Source organism: Puntigrus tetrazona, chromosome 17 (genome assembly GCF_018831695.1).
Source record: "Puntigrus tetrazona isolate hp1 chromosome 17, ASM1883169v1, whole genome shotgun sequence".
In the NCBI taxonomy this organism is placed as follows: Eukaryota; Metazoa; Chordata; class Actinopteri; order Cypriniformes; family Cyprinidae; genus Puntigrus; species Puntigrus tetrazona.
The window spans coordinates 8,733,478-8,751,889 of record NC_056715.1 but is presented as its reverse complement, the minus strand read 5'-3'; the positions used below and the strand labels follow the sequence as shown (position 1 = coordinate 8,751,889).

The 18,412-nt window shown below is 38.7% G+C and overlaps 3 protein-coding genes across 5 annotated transcripts; 1 reads left to right on the top strand and 2 right to left on the bottom strand.

The window, feature by feature from the left end:
* Nucleotides 1–373: 373 nt before the first annotated feature.
* On the bottom strand, nt 374–4,833 carry zmpste24 (zinc metallopeptidase, STE24 homolog). The gene is made up of 10 exons (XM_043263479.1): nt 4,463–4,833; nt 4,123–4,269; nt 3,725–3,811; nt 3,414–3,530; nt 3,162–3,314; nt 2,932–3,073; nt 2,646–2,824; nt 2,452–2,556; nt 1,975–2,118; nt 374–1,802 (listed from the first exon to the last, which is right to left on the bottom strand). The coding sequence occupies exons 1-10, from the start codon at nt 4,568–4,570 to the stop codon at nt 1,578–1,580; spliced, it is 1,407 nt and encodes a 468-aa protein (XP_043119414.1). The 5' UTR covers nt 4,571–4,833; the 3' UTR covers nt 374–1,577.
* A 618-nt stretch (nt 4,834–5,451) lies between these two features.
* Nucleotides 5,452–6,675, top strand: LOC122361795 (dynein light chain Tctex-type 1-like). Of its 2 annotated transcripts, XM_043262796.1 has the most exons (5): nt 5,452–5,646; nt 5,758–5,799; nt 5,917–6,040; nt 6,139–6,216; nt 6,344–6,675. In XM_043262796.1, the coding sequence occupies exons 1-5, from the start codon at nt 5,620–5,622 to the stop codon at nt 6,412–6,414; spliced, it is 342 nt and encodes a 113-aa protein (XP_043118731.1). In that variant the 5' UTR covers nt 5,452–5,619; the 3' UTR covers nt 6,415–6,675. The 2 variants fall into 2 exon arrangements, with proteins under 2 accessions (XP_043118731.1, XP_043118730.1); XM_043262795.1 differs by having other exon boundaries at nt 5,452–5,799.
* On the bottom strand, nt 6,651–17,807 carry rlf (RLF zinc finger). 2 transcript variants are annotated; one of them, XM_043262793.1, is made up of 9 exons: nt 17,545–17,807; nt 14,280–14,434; nt 13,996–14,077; nt 13,075–13,210; nt 12,407–12,609; nt 12,169–12,305; nt 11,874–12,015; nt 7,526–11,787; nt 7,197–7,367 (listed from the first exon to the last, which is right to left on the bottom strand). In XM_043262793.1, the coding sequence occupies exons 1-9, from the start codon at nt 17,758–17,760 to the stop codon at nt 7,328–7,330; spliced, it is 5,373 nt and encodes a 1,790-aa protein (XP_043118728.1). In that variant the 5' UTR covers nt 17,761–17,807; the 3' UTR covers nt 7,197–7,327. The 2 variants fall into 2 exon arrangements, with proteins under 2 accessions (XP_043118727.1, XP_043118728.1); XM_043262792.1 differs by having other exon boundaries at nt 6,651–11,787; nt 17,545–17,805.
* Nucleotides 17,808–18,412: the final 605 nt, after the last annotated feature.

The window sequence follows — 18,412 nt, the reverse complement described above, 5'->3', positions numbered from 1 at the left end:
AAAAAAATCACCAGTGAGCTTTAGTTAATACAATGTTTTGGTAATTCAGAGTACATAAAACTGTACAAATGTATTCAACCCCTAACATTTATTCTTGATAACATACAATGAATGAGTTTTAATTCTGAAGAGCCACACAAAACATTCTACGACCGATTGACAAAATCACTTTTAATATGCGATTAGGCTAGATACTGTTATAGACGCTATTAAAAAAGAAGAAGAATAACCTGGATAATCAGAAAAGAGTCATTGTAATAGTACAAATGTTTTTTTTTCCTCGATCATTTTGTACCCCTAAAAGATGCGAACAGATTAAAATAAAGAAACAAAGAAATATTAAATACAAACAAATACAAGCTTAAAGCAAAGCTGTTGGGATCTGTTTTATTAATGGTGACACAAAAGTTTGCCTTTTCAGCCCAAACATTGCAGATGTCAGTTGCGGAATAAATCTGGACACAAAGCCATATATCTCTATGGATTTGTTATGGTTCTTATAAACAGGTCTTATTTGATAGACTCTTCAAGCCTAATATTCTGCATTTATCCATTTACATGTATATCACATTAAAAGCCTTGAGAGTTCAACATTTTGACTGCATGCTATTCTTAATGTGAAAACTCACAGAATCCTGATAAATGCCGTTTCCACCAACAAAACGGTTACTATTAAGGGCTTCGATTCTCTGAGAAAATGGGGGAAATGTGACAGCATCATTTTTCTATACATATTCTCAGCAACATCTTGCACACACAGGCACAGAGAGAAAATTAACTAAACATTTTTAACCACTCATTAAATATTTTTAAAGTCAACCTGGCCTTTGTATGTTGCTCATATCACAAAAATTTATATACAAATGTTCAAACACCTTTAATTGGTAAAACAAAGAACAAAATCATTTCGAAAGTTTGAAAGAACTAAAATTAGAATAGATAATTTAACAGGCCTAACTGAGCCATACGAGTTCTGAATAGCTGTCTCATTGGGTAGTCCATAACATCTACCATCTGATGCGTTCATTTCACCTGACTATATTGCAGACAGTCATCATTTCGGTTTCAACAAACAGACATTATTTCAAGTACACCAGCTGGCACGCAGTATTAAATCCCTTGTTTTAAGAATCTTTTGGTTTCGTACATTGCTAAGGGCCTATCTGAGACGTTTCAACCTCCTCTCTCTCACGGTTCAAGGGGATGACACTAAATTAAAGTCAAAATTCACGGATGTACAGAACCGTAGGGGGCAATTCACAGTTAAAACGTTTAAACAAATTAAAACAATCAAAACCATATCAAGAACAATTGCAAAAGGCTTACTGAAAACACAGACTCAAAAACCGTTAACATCTTGTACACAGAGTTGTCTGACGTCATCTGAAAACAATTTAGACTGCTTTCCGGGCCGATAACAAACAAATGGCAAAACCCAAACACTTAAGAAGAGAAATGGAAATAAAAGAGAGGGAAGGAGAGAGAAATAGGCATCGATGTCAGAGGGCCAAAAGAGGCCGGCGGAGACCCTTTCTCGGGGGAGCGAGTGGTGAACGTGGCGCCCCCTTGCAAAGCCGTCAGTCCTGCTTGGGTCCAGTAAGAGCTCTGAGCCGCTCTAGCAGGGGAGGATGGGAGTAATGCCACATAGAGAAGAGCCAATCTGCTACAGGGAAGCCTAGGTTGTCTTTATTAAGCTTGATGAGAGCAGAGTACAGCTCAGACGATCTGCCCATATTGCGCGCGAATGCATCTGCCTGAAACTCAAACCTTCGGCTCAACACCGTCAAACAGAACGACAGCAACTGGAGTGAGAAAATGAAGGTGAATTAGAACAGATGCATCTGAACACCCAGAAAATTATTGTATTTAGATTTTACATGTGTTGCCACATCAGACTGAACAAATCATTTAAGCATAAAATATTTCATCAAATTAAACGTGAGATTGAAGAAAAGAGAGGAATGCAGGAGGTACCTCATTGTAAGGTGAGAAGATGAACTGAAAGATGATCATCAGCCCAATAAGAGTTGGTTGGGTATCATGAAAACCAAATGCCATGAAGAGCTCTTTTCGACCAATCAGGACAGCAAAAAGGAAGAAACACAGGAAGGAGTTCATCTGTAAAGAAACGGAGTGGTTAGCATCCTCAAATTATGGTCCTTGATTCTCAGTATTCAGTGCTTTTGGTGACGTTTTGGTGATATTTTTTATTGGCTACTGTTTAACCAAATCAGATTTTACTTGAACAACTTTACAAACAACAACTGATATAGTAGCGCTAATAAATACACAAGACAACAACGTGTTTCCTTTGGTAAGACAGTGTTAATCTGCTGGTTGACAGTTGTTAGTTACAATGAAAATCTACAAATATCTACAAAAATTGAATTTTATGAATCTTTAACACTGGATTTTAAGCTGTAAAGCACAGCTACACAGACAGTAACTCACCTGGCTGATGACAATGTTCTTGACTGTATGCCCTAGTTTCCAATGACCCAGTTCATGTCCAAGAACTGCCAGAACTTCAGGGTTACTGCAGCCTTGTTTTTTGTTCTAAATACAGATATAAATGAGTGTAAAACAACAACAACAACAAAAAACAAACAGCATTTCATCTGATTTGTTAGTGCTCTAGCCCTGACCTTGGGTTTGGACTTGCTCTCATTGACTGCTGCTTCATTCTCCTCTCCCGTTCCTGGCTCTTTCTCTCCAGATTTATTTAAAGGGGAGTAATCCTCCAAAAGTGTATCAAATAGCACAATGCGCTTGTTTTTGAAGAAACCATAGAAGTAGGCATTACTGTGGGAGGATCTCTTTGAACCTAAAAAAGTGAGCACAGATATATAAAGGGAAAGGCAATAACATTCACATACATTTATAGTTCTTTAGAAATAATAAAAATGAAAAGATTAGTATGGTTTGCTGTACCTTCTACTACATAGATCTTGGTGAGGGGGAAGTAGATGGACTTTGCCATGCTCTCAATCTCACTCTTCAGCTCTCCATCTGGCAGAGGAGTGAATTTATCAAACAGAGGGGCGATGTAGTCTGCGTAGATGGTCACCAGAATCTGCAGAGCAAAACGGGGGTGTCAATTCAACTCACTTTTTCTTTTACTCATAGATAACACATTCAGCAAACACCAGGAAAAAACTGACCAGTGAGACGATGAGTGTGAAGAGCCATGCATAGATGAAGAAGTAATCCCCACCGATCTTGATGATGTAGAGGAGCAATGATGTCACTGGCAACAAAATACACTGAGTCACAGCAAACTTTTTGAGAGCGTCTTTCAGGAAGAAACCCAGTGTCTATAAAGAAAGGACAATAGAGACATTTCAGTAAGCTACATCTTGCCATTAGCATGTCATTACTATGAAAGAAATTAGATATGAGCAAGACATTTTTACCTGTTGGTTGAATCCATGCTTCTCCTCAATTACAAAAGTGTTGTAGAGGCTCCAGGGAAGGCCAGTGAGAGCACTGAAGAGAGTCGCCAGCATTAAGAACACCAAAGACTGGGTGATCTGAAGGACAGAAAACCATTCTATGCAGTAATGCATTTACTTTTGAATATGTTCAGAATGACATACTAGTATAATACTCCTTATATATATATTTTTTTAAATACCTACTGCTTCACAGTGTATACTGCACAATATTCAGCATGTAGTAAGCTGGAGTCTTTTCCCCCCAAATGGTTTCCAAAGGATATACCTACCTCATACTCCGGACCAAAACCAAAACGAGCTGTGAGAATCCCTGACATTTTCCAGAGGAATGGGATTCCTCCCAGGAGCAAAATTAGCTACAAAACAGAAATAAAATTAAACATGCTTAAAGAGGAAGAAAGAGGTGCAAGAAAAAATAATCTTAAACGAAGTTCATTAAAAAGGAAAATAGAAAATATTTGCAGTTCAGGAATAATTACAACGAAACTATAAGGTGCATGTTTTGTTTTTCTCCCAGAGGACTTATGAGAAACTTGCAACTGAAACCTACAGATGTAAAGTTATCTCAACATAAGATAATTACTATCTGAAGGCATATACACATACATATATATAAAAATTACAAGGCAGTTTTAATTTAAAAATTTGAAATTGACATGAAGCTCACCGTGCCCTCTGCCTCCGAGTAGAGACCAGACCAGAAGCCAAAGTTGCTCTTGTCCAACTGATAGACGCGAGACTTTTCAAAGGTCTCTAAATCCATTATCTTGCCCAGCTCAGTGGGCACATGCGTTGTAGTCCTGTAGATCTTCCTCTGTGAATGGTAAAATGTCTCTTTGTTTATACATGGTGTAGAGTAGTTTAGTTATTACTACGCATTTGCACAAAGCTCTAAGAGGAGATAGGAAATACGTTTGGATTTTTTTAGAAAGTCTACAAATTAAAATAGAAATTCATAAAATGGTTTCCGCAAACTCAACCAAAATAAACAATAACCATATGCTCACCTGTCTGTATGCGAGGTAGGCCTCCCAAATATACACCGTCCATGAGAAGACCAGGACAGCGTAAAAGATTTTGTCTTCAATTGGTAATGCAAGAATTTCCTGCAGCATTATTACGGTTCGGCAGTTACTTCTTGGCACCGTTAATTAGCTTCAGGATATCCAGTGATTCCGCTGCCTGATAGTCATTCAAGGCAACAGATAATCTTCGTACCTATTCCAACTCAATACGACACTTGAACCTTACGAGAATGTGTATGTGTTAAGCGCATATATTCAAAAACTACATGCAGGGATGTACAAATAATGATAACTCATGCTCTATTACTTCCTTTCCCATTCATGGGAAATAAGGTGTAACCAGAAATTGTGTTCGACTAGACACAACAGCAGAACGAAACGGGTTCCTGATTCCCCAGCGGCGTGACTTTGTAGTGATAAAATCGATTTACACAAGCAACTAAAAATCAACCAAATGCCATGTTTATATAACTAATAATATACTATAATATACTACAGTAAAATCGATAGTCATCGTGGCTACAAAAAGAGAAAAAAAACCCACACAAATTACTAAGAGTAATCATTAAAATGACATTAATCGGAAATATAAATGTATTGCGAGCGTTCGTCTTAAATTGGCCACCTTTATGGACCCGGGTTTCTATATATTGCTAAAACTTTATTATTATTATTATTATTATTATTATTATTATTTTTTTGAAGAGTTAAAATGAGACGATAGAAAAAGAAAACGGTACATACATATCACCTATCAATAGAATATTTTATTATGCTTGAAAAATATAGCACAATACGTTTATCCAACTGTGTAGGTTATAGTATAGTAAGCAACCTTTCATGAAGTAAAGCTAAATAAAAATATTTCCAAGCTATATATATATATATATATATATATATATATATATATATATATATATATATATATATATATATATATATATATATATATGCTTGCTGTAAACGTCCGAACATCATAAAATTCCCCTCTGTTGTATTTGCTGCCACCAACTCGACAAAAATGTTGGCCAAAACGTTACACAAAACAATGAAGAGCACGATCTTGTGAACAGCGAGTCTGTGGCCGTGATTACTATCCAGTCTCCATAGATACTACAAAACACTACAAAAATCGAGCAATGGACGACGATAGGTCTGCTGAGGAGGTAACTGACGCAAAAATAAATAAATAAATAAAAATACAGTAACTAGTAATATATAGACACTACCTCTTTTCAGACATAATGCAAACCTGCAACCTTTATTATCATTCACAGACTACATTTGTCGTAGACGAGATTACCACAGTTATCAAAGAAGTAAGAATCTACTACATCACCTCGCTGCGTAGAAAGTGACAGATACTTGGTAATGTTATTTATCAATATGTTATTTTGCAATAATCACTAGTGTATTATGGGGGTTTTTGTCAACAGGCTGTTGAAAGTACCATTGGAAACAGCTCTTACCAGCACAGTAAAATCAACCAGTGGATGTCAAGCATTGTAGAGTCAAGTCTAAGCCAGCTAACTAAATTAGGAAAGCCTTTCAAATATATAGGTACGTTAACAGGCCGTTAAAATTACAAGAGTTATGTTAAGTATGTACAGTATTTGTAATTTTCCTCCAAATTCACACTCTTATCTTTGTTTACCAAGTGACATGCATCATACTCCAAAAAAATGGGGCAGGTTTGCACAGTGCCAGCTCATGTTTCTGGGACAACAGTACAGATGGTAAGACATATTGTAAGACTGGGCAAGCATTTCAGAATTCCTTTTCATAATTTGACGCAAAACGGCCTAAATCCAAGCATAATCAAGAAAATTCCTTTTAATGATACTGACTTTTGTTTTTCTACAGGGAGTTGCATGGTACGATGGGAGAATAAAACCATATACTGCATAGTTAGTGTTTTCGGTCTTGCCATTTGAGGATGAATATCAACATGTAGGCTCCCTCTTGTTCAATGGTTTTCAAATGGTTTTGTAAGTCTCATAAACAAGCAATGATGTCCTGGTTTAATTTGAATAAAACTTGAATACATGTGTTTGTAATTCTATTTCTACTACATGTATCTTAGTGTATATTAAACAAACTAAATGCAAAATCTTGTGGAGTAATGTACAGTGATTGATGTGTATACAAAATTAACAGAATATGAATTTTCAAAATCATTTGTTGTTCTTTTTTATTTAACCTTATTTACAGATATAAACATTCACAACTTCACAATCAAGGTACCTAACCCTGGCATCAAAGAACCAAAATTGTATCAATGATATAAAAAAATACTATGAAAGTCTCTGAAATAAAAAAGTGGGCTAGTTTTAATTGCCTTGACGCCCAACAGAAGCTTATGCTTTAGTTTCAGAGGGTAAGAGATCGAGAATGGAGGCAAAGGACTTTGGCCTCTCTAGAACCACCACAGGCTTCAAGAACTGTAGTTGTTTTATAGCTTGGTCCCCACAGCCCCCTAAAGCTCTTTCCAAAATCAGACGGAGGTTCTGGATAGAGGTGCACTCTCCTTTAGAGATCAAGTGCCTCAAAGGGGATGAACGAAACTTGCGGCTTCGGGAGATTGGGGCTCCTCTCTGAGTATTCTCCTTAACAGAGCAGTTTCGTCGAAAACAATCACGGCGTCGAGGAGGATCAGGCTTAGTTACCACTGCAGTCCATGGCTTTTCAATTTTGATCTCCTCCTTTTCTTTAATAAACTTCAAGAATGAGGACTCAAAGCCCATAGGTTTGTAAGTTGCAATGTCAAAAGCTCGTGGGACTAGACTGTGAGTTACCGGATCCTTTGAGATTGGTAAAAGAGGGACTGGAGGTGGTGGTTCAGAGAGTTCATTCTTCCGTCTGAGGGGCTGCCGAGTTAGGTTGGGAACTGATATGGAAACAGTAGAAGGAATGTTAATAGATTTACTGTCTTTACCAGAGGATTCAAATGAACTTTCATCAACTGCAATTCTGAGGGTAGATGGTGGAGAGAGGTCAAGGGGTGGAGGGCGTATAAGGGGAGGTGTGGTTAACTCCGACTCTGACCTGTCTTTGTGCCTTGGACTCTCCTCGGAAACGGACTCTTCAGGGTTCCCGCTTGACTTTGGGGAGCCATAGAGCAAATCCTCAGCTGCAATAAGCAAAGTTCTGTCGGGGACTGACTCCTCTGAAAACTCGATCTCTTCCTGCCCATTTGATTCAGTTTTGATTGAATGGAGGCTCATTGGCAGTGACGGGCCACCTGGGGTCGCAGGCTCAGACTGATACTCCATTTTGAGGACGCCATTTGGAATTCTTGTCAAATCAGGCATAGCAGACACAGCGGATTTCTTCTGTATGATCTCCTCTAACTTTTCAGCTGTGTAACACAACTTGTCCTTATTGTCAGTCAACTGTTTGCGTCCAACTTTGTGAACACTCAAATAATGTCGATTTAGACTACGCATGCTCATGACTACAGAGTCACAGTTCTGTATCATGCAAGGGAAGGCCACAGGAAGACAGCGGTCCTGGCACATCTGCAAAGCCTCCTCATGTGTTCGGAAGACTATCCTGTCAAATCCTTTTTTCAGTTTGATTTTTGGTTTCTTAGGTACTTCTTCTAGCTCCTCCTCTGCAGTTTCTTCAATTGACTCAAAATTTTGGTCAGAGTGAGAAAGTTCCTGATCTTTGAGGCAGCACCTCATAGACTGTTTAAGAGGCAGTTTTTGGGAATCTTTCGACAACTGGGAAGAAGGTGAGATGATTAACTTTGTTTGGCATCCACTATTTGACTCATCTTTTTTAGGTGTACTCTGCAGTCGTACTACAAGGGAATCAGATGGATCACAGTGCCTATAGAAAACATGCTTTTTATAGCTTGATTTAAACTCACTGTTCACAGATGTATCAGCTGGATTCAGGGGAGTCTGGTTCTGGTGAAACTGACTTGTGTGACGCAAGAGGCTGCTGTTAAGATGGTATGACTCATTACAGTTAGCATAGGTACACTTGAACCTTGGTATGGGCTCCTCTGATGAAGCCATTTGTCTTTTTGGTATGGTCTTAGACTTGCAAGGCATTTTCGATGTAATTTTCTTGTTGTGCTCTCTACGGTAATGTTTAGTAAGACTAGACAAGTTATTAAACTGCTTATCGCATCCTTTGTGTTCACATGGGAAGCATAATTGTGAGCGGTTATAGTGATGCACTAACTGAAGGTGGCCAACAAGAGCATTTTGAGTATTGAAGGCAGCACTGCAGTTTTTATGCACGCAATGAAAGGGTTTATTGTATTTATTGAGAATGTAGCTCAAATTCCCTTTAGCAACCAAGCGGCGACTTCCCCTTACATCAACATTTGAGTGATTTACATGCTCTTCAGTTTCAGAAGGGACTTTTCTCTTCTCTTCAGCTTGTCCATTTTTTCTATGAAGCTTGCTCTTCCACAACCGATAATCTTGTTTTTGGCATTTTTGTTGCCACAGTTTTTCTCTTTTTTGGGTTTTAACCTCATCCACCTTTAAAGACTGTGACTTCTTCCTGGTCCTCACCTTAGATGATGACACCACAGGTGCTTTGTCAACTAGCTTTCTTTTAAAAGAGCAGCTCATCTGTTCAACAACAGCTTTGTTTATGTGGTGCATATGTATATAGTGGAGCCTCAATTCTTTTTTGTTTCTGTAGCTCTTGGAGCAGAGATGGCACTTGAAAGGCTTGAATATTTGAGACTGAAACACTTCCATCTCTTTCACCTCTTCCTCAGAGTAAGCATGAATCTTAATGTAGTGCTGCATTAAAGCACGACTAGTAACACTCTGGTAGCGGCAACTTTTAACTTCGCAGGTGTAAGGTTTCGTTGTAGCCTGCACTAGGAACACACTATGTTCTTGGTCATCCTTCGAGACAGAATTTTCAGTGCTGTCAAGCATTTTGGAAGGCTTGAATATTTGAGACTGAAACACCTCCATCTGTTTAACCTTTTCGTCAGAGTATCCATGAATCTTAATGTAGTGTTGCATTAAAGCAATACTGGTAACACTCTGGTAGTGGCAGCTTTTGGCTTCGCAGGTATAAGGCTTGGTTGAGGACTTGCTTTGTAATTGGTCCTTCTCAGGGTCTTTATTATTGTCACGTGATTGTGGTGATTCTGGCTTGCTTGGCAGCTTCTTTGAATCACTACTCGATACATGAGATCTCACCTCATTTTTGTTGTTCGCTGCTTTGGCAGGTGACCTTGCTTTCAAGGTAGTTGTGCAAGTGCTCTGTGAGTTACGTGTAGCATATCTGGTGCTGGGAGAATTAAGGCTTAGTTGACTCAATCCAAGCATGATCTCGGTTAGTGCTGCACCATTATCCATGTTCGAAAGGGTTGTATCACAGTCTGTGGACTCAGGAGCAGGTGAGGGAGTTTTTTCGTGATTAGATTCCTCAGTTGATGACCTTCTTAGAGTGTTATCTTGACCACTTTTATGCAATTCATTGTCTTCAGTCTGAGAATGCTTTGCTTGTACTTTCTCCTTGCATAATTCATCCTCCTCATTAAATTCGTCCGGATGAGCAATCCTCAAGTGCTTCTGAAGTTCTCTTGCAGTAGTAAATGTCCTTCCACACCTTTTTAAGCCACACGTAAACTTCTTACCATCAAAGCAGACAGCAACACATGTCAATAAGACCTTAGATTCTCTGTTGGCCAACATCTGTGATGAACCTGAACCTTTTTGGACACCATTCTCCACTTCCGCCTTTGACCCAGAGCTTTCCACAACTGGGAGCAAGAGTTTCCTCTTCATTTTTCTCTGCGTCTCAAAGTCTTTCTCTGTAAAGATGATGTCATGGGTTGCCAAGTGCTGAAGAAATTCTTTGCGAGAGTAGAAAAAGTTCTTACATCCTGGACTGGTGCAAGTGTAAGCAGCATCACGGAAGTGCTGCGCCTCATGGTGGTAGAGCTGCCCAAGGTCACAATAGGAGAAACTGCAGCCTTTCAGCTCACAGCCGTAGGACAAACGGAACCCGTGACTATGCTTATGTGCTATAAGTTCATTGGTGGTGTCAAAACGGGCACCACATCCTGTGACAACACACATGTAAGGTTGATCTCCATAATGGACCCAACGGTGCTGGCGATGATGAAAGGCTGTCATGAAGGTCTTCCGGCAGAAAGTGCACTTCTCCCGACGGTCTTTCATCTCCAGATAATGTTTCAGGTTGGGATCTTCATTATCATGTTCGTTTTTGATGTGCACACCCAAATATTTGAAAAGTTTAAAATTTCTTGAGCAGTCACTGGCCGGACACTGGTAAACATCACGATTCTGTAACTTATAGTGTGTTTTAATGTAGTCAAATGTAATACAGTCATTGTCTACTTGCTTATCAGGCACACTGGCAGCTTTTTCTAATATATGTTCTAATACAACAGGGTCATGGGTGGACTGATAGTACATGGCTAGAGAGGGGTCTAACGGAATTTGACCCGGCTCCAATTCATCAAAACTTTCCTCTTTAAAATATTGCTTTGGGTCCACCTTCTTCTTCACTTTTTTCTTTTTCCAGTGATCCTCTGAAGAAATCTGAATGTGTGTTTTAGAGTGTGGCTCAAACTCCTTTTTATTTTTAAACTTTTGTAGACACACAGGGCATGTCCACACATCATCTTCCATGTGCTTTCTGGCATGGTGACAGATTCGTGTCTCAACCACCTCTTTATGGCATACCTGACAAACAAATTTATTCTTCTCTTCCTTGTCGGATCTTTTAGAGACATCCTCCGAGTCTTTTTTCTTTAAGGCTTTTTGGCCCATTTCGGTTTCTGTTTTTTCCACTGTCTGCTGTTGCTCAGTGCTGCTAAACACATTAATTTCACTTTCACCTTCTTCCTCCTTCCCAGCCTCTTCATTCAAAACTGCTCCAACATTACATAGCTCCTCTGGTACTGCTTCATCTTCTACTTCTTCCTCCGATTCCAGCCCCAGTAACTGACTGCAGCAGCGCTTCAATGTCTTCCAGTCCCAGAATTCAGGATCAAAGGGCCAATGTGCTTTCAGGGAAAGTAGCAGTTCGCAACGCAGGGAATTTGGAACAATGGCATTTTCCTCATCATATTTTTGATCAGGACGCGTGTAGAGCTCCTCAAGGACATTAAAAGCTTCCTGAGCAGGACATAAGAGGAATTCTGTGAGCTGACAAGCCCTTATAACCTCCAGATCATCAGGCAGGAGACAGGCAACAGCTTTGCAGACCATTGTTTTTGCGTCAACATCTTGATTTGGAAGTCGAAGAGCCTTCACACATAGTTCAACTGAAACTGCTAGGCCAAGCTGCATTGCCTGAAAAAAAATACAGTAGACAAAGTCAGGAACAGCTAAGCAAAAAGGAGTTACCAAATAACAAGGGATGAAACAGACCCATTTACCTCTGTCTGAATTACACGAATGAGGAATAGAAGATGGTAGATAGTTCTGGCAATGGCTCCAAACTGGAGGCACCGTTCAATAAATGATTCAAGGGACACATCAATTCTTCTCTGCAGTTTGCTCCAAAGCAGGGTTAACTCCCTGACAAACACCACAGCAATAAAGATACTTCATTAGAGATGCCATTCACATGGAAATACAGATCTCGTACACCTGTTATTAGCATTATCTGCAGCGATCCATTCACAAGTGAACAAAGCTAAATACAAGCACATAGACAGTCCAGGTCCTCACCAGGAAAAGTCCAAGTTGTCTTGCTGAAGCTGTTGTGTAAAATACGTGGTGCACAGGATGAAAGCTGTGCTCTCTTCCCCCTCAGCATCCATGTTGCAAATAATGTCCAGGACATCTTTTGCATCTATTCTAGAAATCTTTTAGTCCCAGGGAGAGAAAAATAAGGTTAAATAGGTTAGTTTATTATTAAAACATATCACGATCAGAGTTGGTCACTAAAGAAAACTGGATAATTTACCTCTAAGATAGCTTCCTCACTAGGCAGCAGCTGGCACAGTTGGGTGACAAAGGTATGGCGAAAAGTAGGTTGGTTAGGCAAGAGGCTACAGTTAGCACAGGCTTTGTTGAGGATCAGCGCTTTCTCTACCTCCCCTACTTTCTCCAAGTGTTTGATGCGCATTTCCATGAAACCTTCTCCCTCCAAAGCAAGATAGGCATTCACTGTTCCAGAGAAAACCATCATAAGTAAACATCTCAATGTGTTTAACTGCAGATATCAACACTGTCTTAAGGTCTAACTTTAGACATTTTGTCTGGTAAAATGCCAAACATAATAAAATGTCAGTTTGTTTACATGTATTGTAGTTTTAATGGAGAAGCTAGGTTAAATTAAACAAGCACACTTCCATAATTTTATTAAAGTGCTCTATTTTTGCACACTAATTTTGCTCTTAATAGTCTAAAAATTATTATTCAATACATCTAAGTGTACGTAACTGCTATTTTGAGACACCCTGAAAATGAACTAAAATGCAGTTTAGTACACGTTTATTTTAAGAAGCATTAAAGAATAATTTTAGTATATTAAATACAAAATTAGTGTGTGAAAATAGAGCACTTTAATTACATTATTACGAAGTGTACTTGTTTTTTACTTGGGAACATTGTATTGTAATGTGGTGTTACCTTCTTCTGGATCTGTTGACTGGCCAGTAAGAAGTGAAACCAAAACAGGATTATTCCAAGCTCCACCTTCACCTGTAATGTTCAGCAGGGCATGCAAATCTGTACTGCCATACTGCAGCATGGCCTCATGGGCCGCCTGTACACAGAGTCAAACCACACCATGATAAATTATATGTACATAAAAAAATCTTATATGTGAACTTGGACCACAAAACCATGGGTATATTTGTAACAATAGCAATACAATGCAATACATTATATGGATGAAAATTAGATTGATACAAGATTTTTTATTTTATGTCAAATAAAAGTATCATGTTACATTAAGATTTTTATGATTTCTTACCATAAATACAACAAACCGTAATGTTTGATTAGTAATATGCATTATGCATCATTTGGACAGCTTTAAAGGTGATTTTCTTTTTGCACACTCAGATTCCAGATTTGAATATTTGTATCTCAGCCAAATACTGTCTTACCCTAACACTGGAAAGCTTGTTTATTCAGCTTTCAGATGATAACTCTCAATTTCCAAAAATTCACCCATTGGAAGACAAGTGTCACATATATAGGTCACATCTGTATACCGCTTGCAGTTCACGTGCAGCAAACACAATGATTGTTAGGCAAAATGCTACTATAGTTTTTTTTTCCATTCTTGTTTAGGGTGATTGTAAATTGAATGTCACATTGGATACCTATATAGCATGTCACTACTCTCGATCTAAAAATCCAAGAGTACATGTCTGTCTAATGTCCTCGACAACTGTCCAACAAGGGCCTGGCAAGTATGGTTTGACCCCTAATCTTCACATTAAGAATTCAGAAAGATCCAGAAAATGTTATTTATTTTTTTTTATCCATCACGCACACCAAAAAATCTGCTTAGCACAATATAACCCAATAATCTGATTTTACCTGAACGGAACCATGGAACTGCAGCCAAGCTTCCAAAGGTATTTCATTTTGAGGCACTGATAACAGCAATTCAAGGCAACTCCTGCAAATGATCATGACATTTTGAAAAAAAACAAAAAACAATATGTTTAAATGCTCTATGATCATGTGAGCAAGCAAACAATTGGACAGGATTTCAATTGTTTCTAAATGTTTGTAAAAGTAAAAAATATTTGCAGACACAAATTATGTATACTATGTTATAGGCTGACTTTACATATTAGCATTATAAAAGTTGCACTTACAATGCAAGTCTTTTGAGCACAAGGGCAACATTGGGGGAGTCGCCTGTGAGATGAGGCCGAGCAGCAGCAAAACAGTTGATTGACAGACAGTAGACCTCCAAAAGAGGTAATCCATGTTCCACTGAATTCCTGCTCCCAGCGTAATGCATTAGAGCCTACAAGAAAAAAAATCAAATGAAGATCATTTAAAAAAAAAATAAATTATTAAGGTATTTAAACACCACACAAATATGATCTGTGCTTTTATTTGGGAGCCAAGTGCTCTTCAAATATTCAACATATTATAATTCAAAAGGATGCATTAAATTATTCAAAAGTAAAATATATTTAAAATGTCACAGAAAATTTCAAGGCCTCTTCTTTAAACTGTCTACAAAAATATTAAGCAGCATAGGCTGTGTAAAATATCAGTAAGAACCACCAAATGATAATATTAGTGAATGAGCATGTGTTGCTGAAGACTAGAGTTCAACTTTTCCATCACAGGTTACACTCTTAAATATTAAGGTATAAAGGGTGAACATGTTGTATGTGTAGTTTATGAGGAACTCTGAAGGGACAAAGCATGTAATTCTGAATATAAATAAGGGACTTTTTTTTTTAAATCCAATTAATAAAATAAATAATTAATCGGCTAACTGTTGACTAGGGCTAGTTGCAGCCCTAGTCAACAGCATTTTAAAATCTTTGCAGCCCTAAACTCCTCAGTGGTAGCGTATTACGATCAAGAAACAAGACAAAAGTGGACGAGTTTTGACTTCTTCAGAAAGCAAACAAGGGTCTTTTGAGAGCCTGGCTCCAACATGCTGTCTATACTGTGAACCTACAGGTCCACACAAGGGAGGATGTCAGGAGAAACCCCTGACACAACACTTTCACAGCACTCCATCTGTGCTGAGGCACTCTGATTGGACCTTAGGGATGGAAGCAGATGTAACTAGAGCACAGAACAACTCCAGATAACCTCCTTGTTCATCATACACATTCAAACTCCCCTTTCACAAACCTAAAGCCTCTGGGATGTTCAATCCCAGCTGATATCTTATTATAGAGAATGAGAGAGGAAATGTCATGCCATATTTAACCTACAATACTAAGGAGTGCTTCCTCTGGGTAACTGGATATAACCCTGTTAACCAGACTCACCCCAGAGCAACCGGGTGCTTCCTTCTGAGACTTTCATTAATTTGAATAAAAAAATTAAAAAAACTCTTAGTGGTTAGATATTTATTCTGGCAATGTCAAAATAAAGTCTAAATAGTAATATCACAATTTGCAGTTTCACAAGAATATACTTTTAGAAAATAGATTACAAATGGTGTAATTGTTATTGATCTGCCTACATTAAAACAAGCCTATTCCAAAGATTACAGAAGTGTATTTAGTAGCAGTTCAAGATTTATAGCAAACTTGGGTGAAAACCTAAACAAAGCATCTGCCCATGGGCTATGTTTCACATGAAAAGTGAATATGTTTATCACTATAATTTTTAGCAAATGATTAAATATCTTCTAAGGCAGACAGGTAGGGTGTGGCAAGTGACATCTGTCAGGATTGTGCCCGGCTGGAGTCGTTGCCACAGCAACACTGATGCGGAGGAAAAAAGGTGGAGAGCTGAGGTTTCAAATGTAGTCGGTTGAACCTAAATGCAGCCTTTAGGTTCCCAGTGGGACACTGTTAATGTGCTTGTTATCAACAAATTACAAGTGAAGCACCAACACTGAAAGATTAGCTTTATGGTATTATGGTCACATTAAAAAAATGTCTTTGCATGATTGATGTGGTGTTGTCACAAGTAACAGTTAAGTTACAAAGCAAAACATTGTTATACAAAAACCTCCTACCAAAAGCCCCCTAAACCCCACTTTAAATTCTTGAAAATAATTAAATAGATTCTTTTTAGAATTTATATTATGATCTTAAACATCTCAGACCGAATTATCTGCTCTAAAAGTTCATTTCAGGAGTCTGAAAACATTTTGCATTAAATTGTGATAATCATAACTTTTAAAGACCACTTTATAATGAATCAAAGCAAGGCCAGTTCTGGGTCATTGTATGGTTTGTTTATAACACAATTGGGAACACAGTACACACTCTCAGTTAACTTAAGTTCACATTTTCATTAAACCAAACAATTCTGCTGTTACTGTACAACACTTACGATGATGAACAATGGAGAGTCTATGAATTTGACAGAACAAAGATAATATACAAAGGGGTCATAATATTTTTAAGTCTCTTATGCTCACTAAGGCTGATCAAAAGAAATGAGAAATGGCACATTTGCACCTTATGTTGGTGCACTAACCATGATGCTATCAGTTTTTATATTTTTAACTGCAATTTGCACCTGTAATGGCTAAGCTGATTTTTCAGTATTTCATTAGTATCACCCCATCCTTCAGAAATCATTCTAATATGCTAATCCGGTGCTCAGAAACATTTATCATCACCACTAAGTTGTGCTGCATACCATTTTCGTGTTTTTAAGCATGTTTTAAAATTAAAAGCAGCTCTACTTACAAATCAATAATAAAATTAAATACATTATACATTCACGTGGGCTGATTCCACAAAAACAACATGGTGTGAACGGAAATTAAACCCAGTCACAACTAAAAGATCTGAATGGGAAGGCACAGGGAACTGGGTCTCTTAAAATGGGTCCGAGTTTGAACCGTAGTAGGCAAACACTCTCAAGGTTGATTAGAAGTGACACGTGACAGAGGGGCATCAAAGTTGGTAGGGACCGAGTACATGCACGAGATAAACACAACCGAGCCCCACCCCACTATCGTGCTGGACCCCCCGTTCAAGATATACCTGTTCCATAATGCATTGAAATACCGTTCCTAGCAGGCCGTATGAGGCAAATCTCAAATCTGTAATTTTACAGACCACAGATACGCAATTTTAAACAAGCGTATATCCACTGCAAACACTAAGTGAAAGGGGAAGCCATGCGACACGCTATATGCAGTATCGGCTAGCTACCACAACCAAACACAGCTTGCTACTTGAATTCGCCAACTTAAAGCTCGCGACGTCTCTAAATTTGCTAGTTATTCGGCGTGCATGCCAACACAATGAGCGTACGGTAGTTTCGCGTTTGCAAGGCTTACTAAACGGCCCACAGATAACATCCACGCATGGTTGGTTTCAGCCCCAACTTGCGTTTCGGTCAGCTAAAGCGAGCAGCCACAGCTCCGAAGCGTTGCATATAAACAATTCGCATGCATGCAGCGTTTTCGGCAACGCGTACCTGGCAGAAGTTATTGCAATACTCCGTAGACGATTCTTCAGAAACGTCTTGCTGCCGAAGCTCGGCTTCGAGTTGCTGAAAGGTGGCCTGCAGACCCTCCATAGCGAAAAATGTGTCCTCGTCGAGCAGCAGGCTCTGTCGGCCGCTCCAGTCGAGCTCCGCTTCTGCGTTCTCATCCGCCATGTTCACTGGCATCCACGGCGCGTACGCACACATGCGGTCATGTGATAGCGAAGGGCCTTCTGCTCCAGGTGGGATTGGAGAGGAACTCCCACTGCAAACGTGCACTTTCGCACAAGACGCCGACCCCGCTGCTTTTAATATTTATTTTGCACAAAAACAAGTGGATTTATACAAAAGGTGTTTTTTTATATATCTACTCTAAGACAAAGGATGACATGTAAATAGACTGCTATGAGCAATTTTTTCAGAGTAGATATGAAATTCTCAAAAATTTGCAAAATATAAACATTCGATCTACTAGGCTACTACTTAAAAATGGTCACCAAAATATGTTTAGTAGTTATTATTCTAGAACATTATTTTCCCTTACCCAGAATGAGTAAATTTAGTAGGCTAAGTACTAAAAAGTCTGTGGCCGAATGGTGTGGAAAATAAAACCGGTGAAGAAATGTCTTCTCTTTCTTGCGAAACTAATTTACTGGACAAAGCAACAACAACGAGAGGGCAGCAGACTCTTATGAATCGTCTTTTAGTATAATTATGGACTGGTCACTTGGTCTATAAAAAAACGCCTTTATTTTAAACGCTTTACATGAACATGTGTATTTTCTGTAAGTAACATGCACCTTATCAATCATCAGACCGTCTTCTTAAAGCAGCAGTCCGTAACTTATTTGTGTTCAAA

What these genes read in the sequence shown, in the direction of transcription:
- LOC122361795 (XM_043262795.1), top strand. Translation starts at nt 5,725, where the DNA reads ATGCAAACCTGCAACCTTTATTATCATTCACAGACTACATTTGTCGTA. An exon ending in AAAGCCTTTCAAATATATAG is followed by an intron (nt 6,041 to 6,138) that starts GTACGTTAACAG and finishes TTGTTTACCAAG; the next exon opens with TGACATGCATCATACTCCAA. An exon ending in CTGGGACAACAGTACAGATG is followed by an intron (nt 6,217 to 6,343) that starts GTAAGACATATT and finishes GTTTTTCTACAG; the next exon opens with GGAGTTGCATGGTACGATGG.
- rlf (XM_043262792.1), bottom strand. Translation starts at nt 17,760, where the DNA reads ATGTGTGCGTACGCGCCGTGGATGCCAGTGAACATGGCGGATGAGAAC. An exon ending in ATTGCAATAACTTCTGCCAG is followed by an intron (nt 14,435 to 17,544) that starts GTACGCGTTGCC and finishes TTTTTCTTGTAG; the next exon opens with GCTCTAATGCATTACGCTGG. An exon ending in GTGAGGAAGCTATCTTAGAG is followed by an intron (nt 12,306 to 12,406) that starts GTAAATTATCCA and finishes TGGGACTAAAAG; the next exon opens with ATTTCTAGAATAGATGCAAA.
- zmpste24 (XM_043263479.1), bottom strand. Translation starts at nt 4,570, where the DNA reads ATGCTGCAGGAAATTCTTGCATTACCAATTGAAGACAAAATCTTTTAC. An exon ending in GTTTTGGTCCGGAGTATGAG is followed by an intron (nt 3,531 to 3,724) that starts GTAGGTATATCC and finishes TCTGTCCTTCAG; the next exon opens with ATCACCCAGTCTTTGGTGTT. An exon ending in AGAACATTGTCATCAGCCAG is followed by an intron (nt 2,119 to 2,451) that starts GTGAGTTACTGT and finishes GTTTCTTTACAG; the next exon opens with ATGAACTCCTTCCTGTGTTT.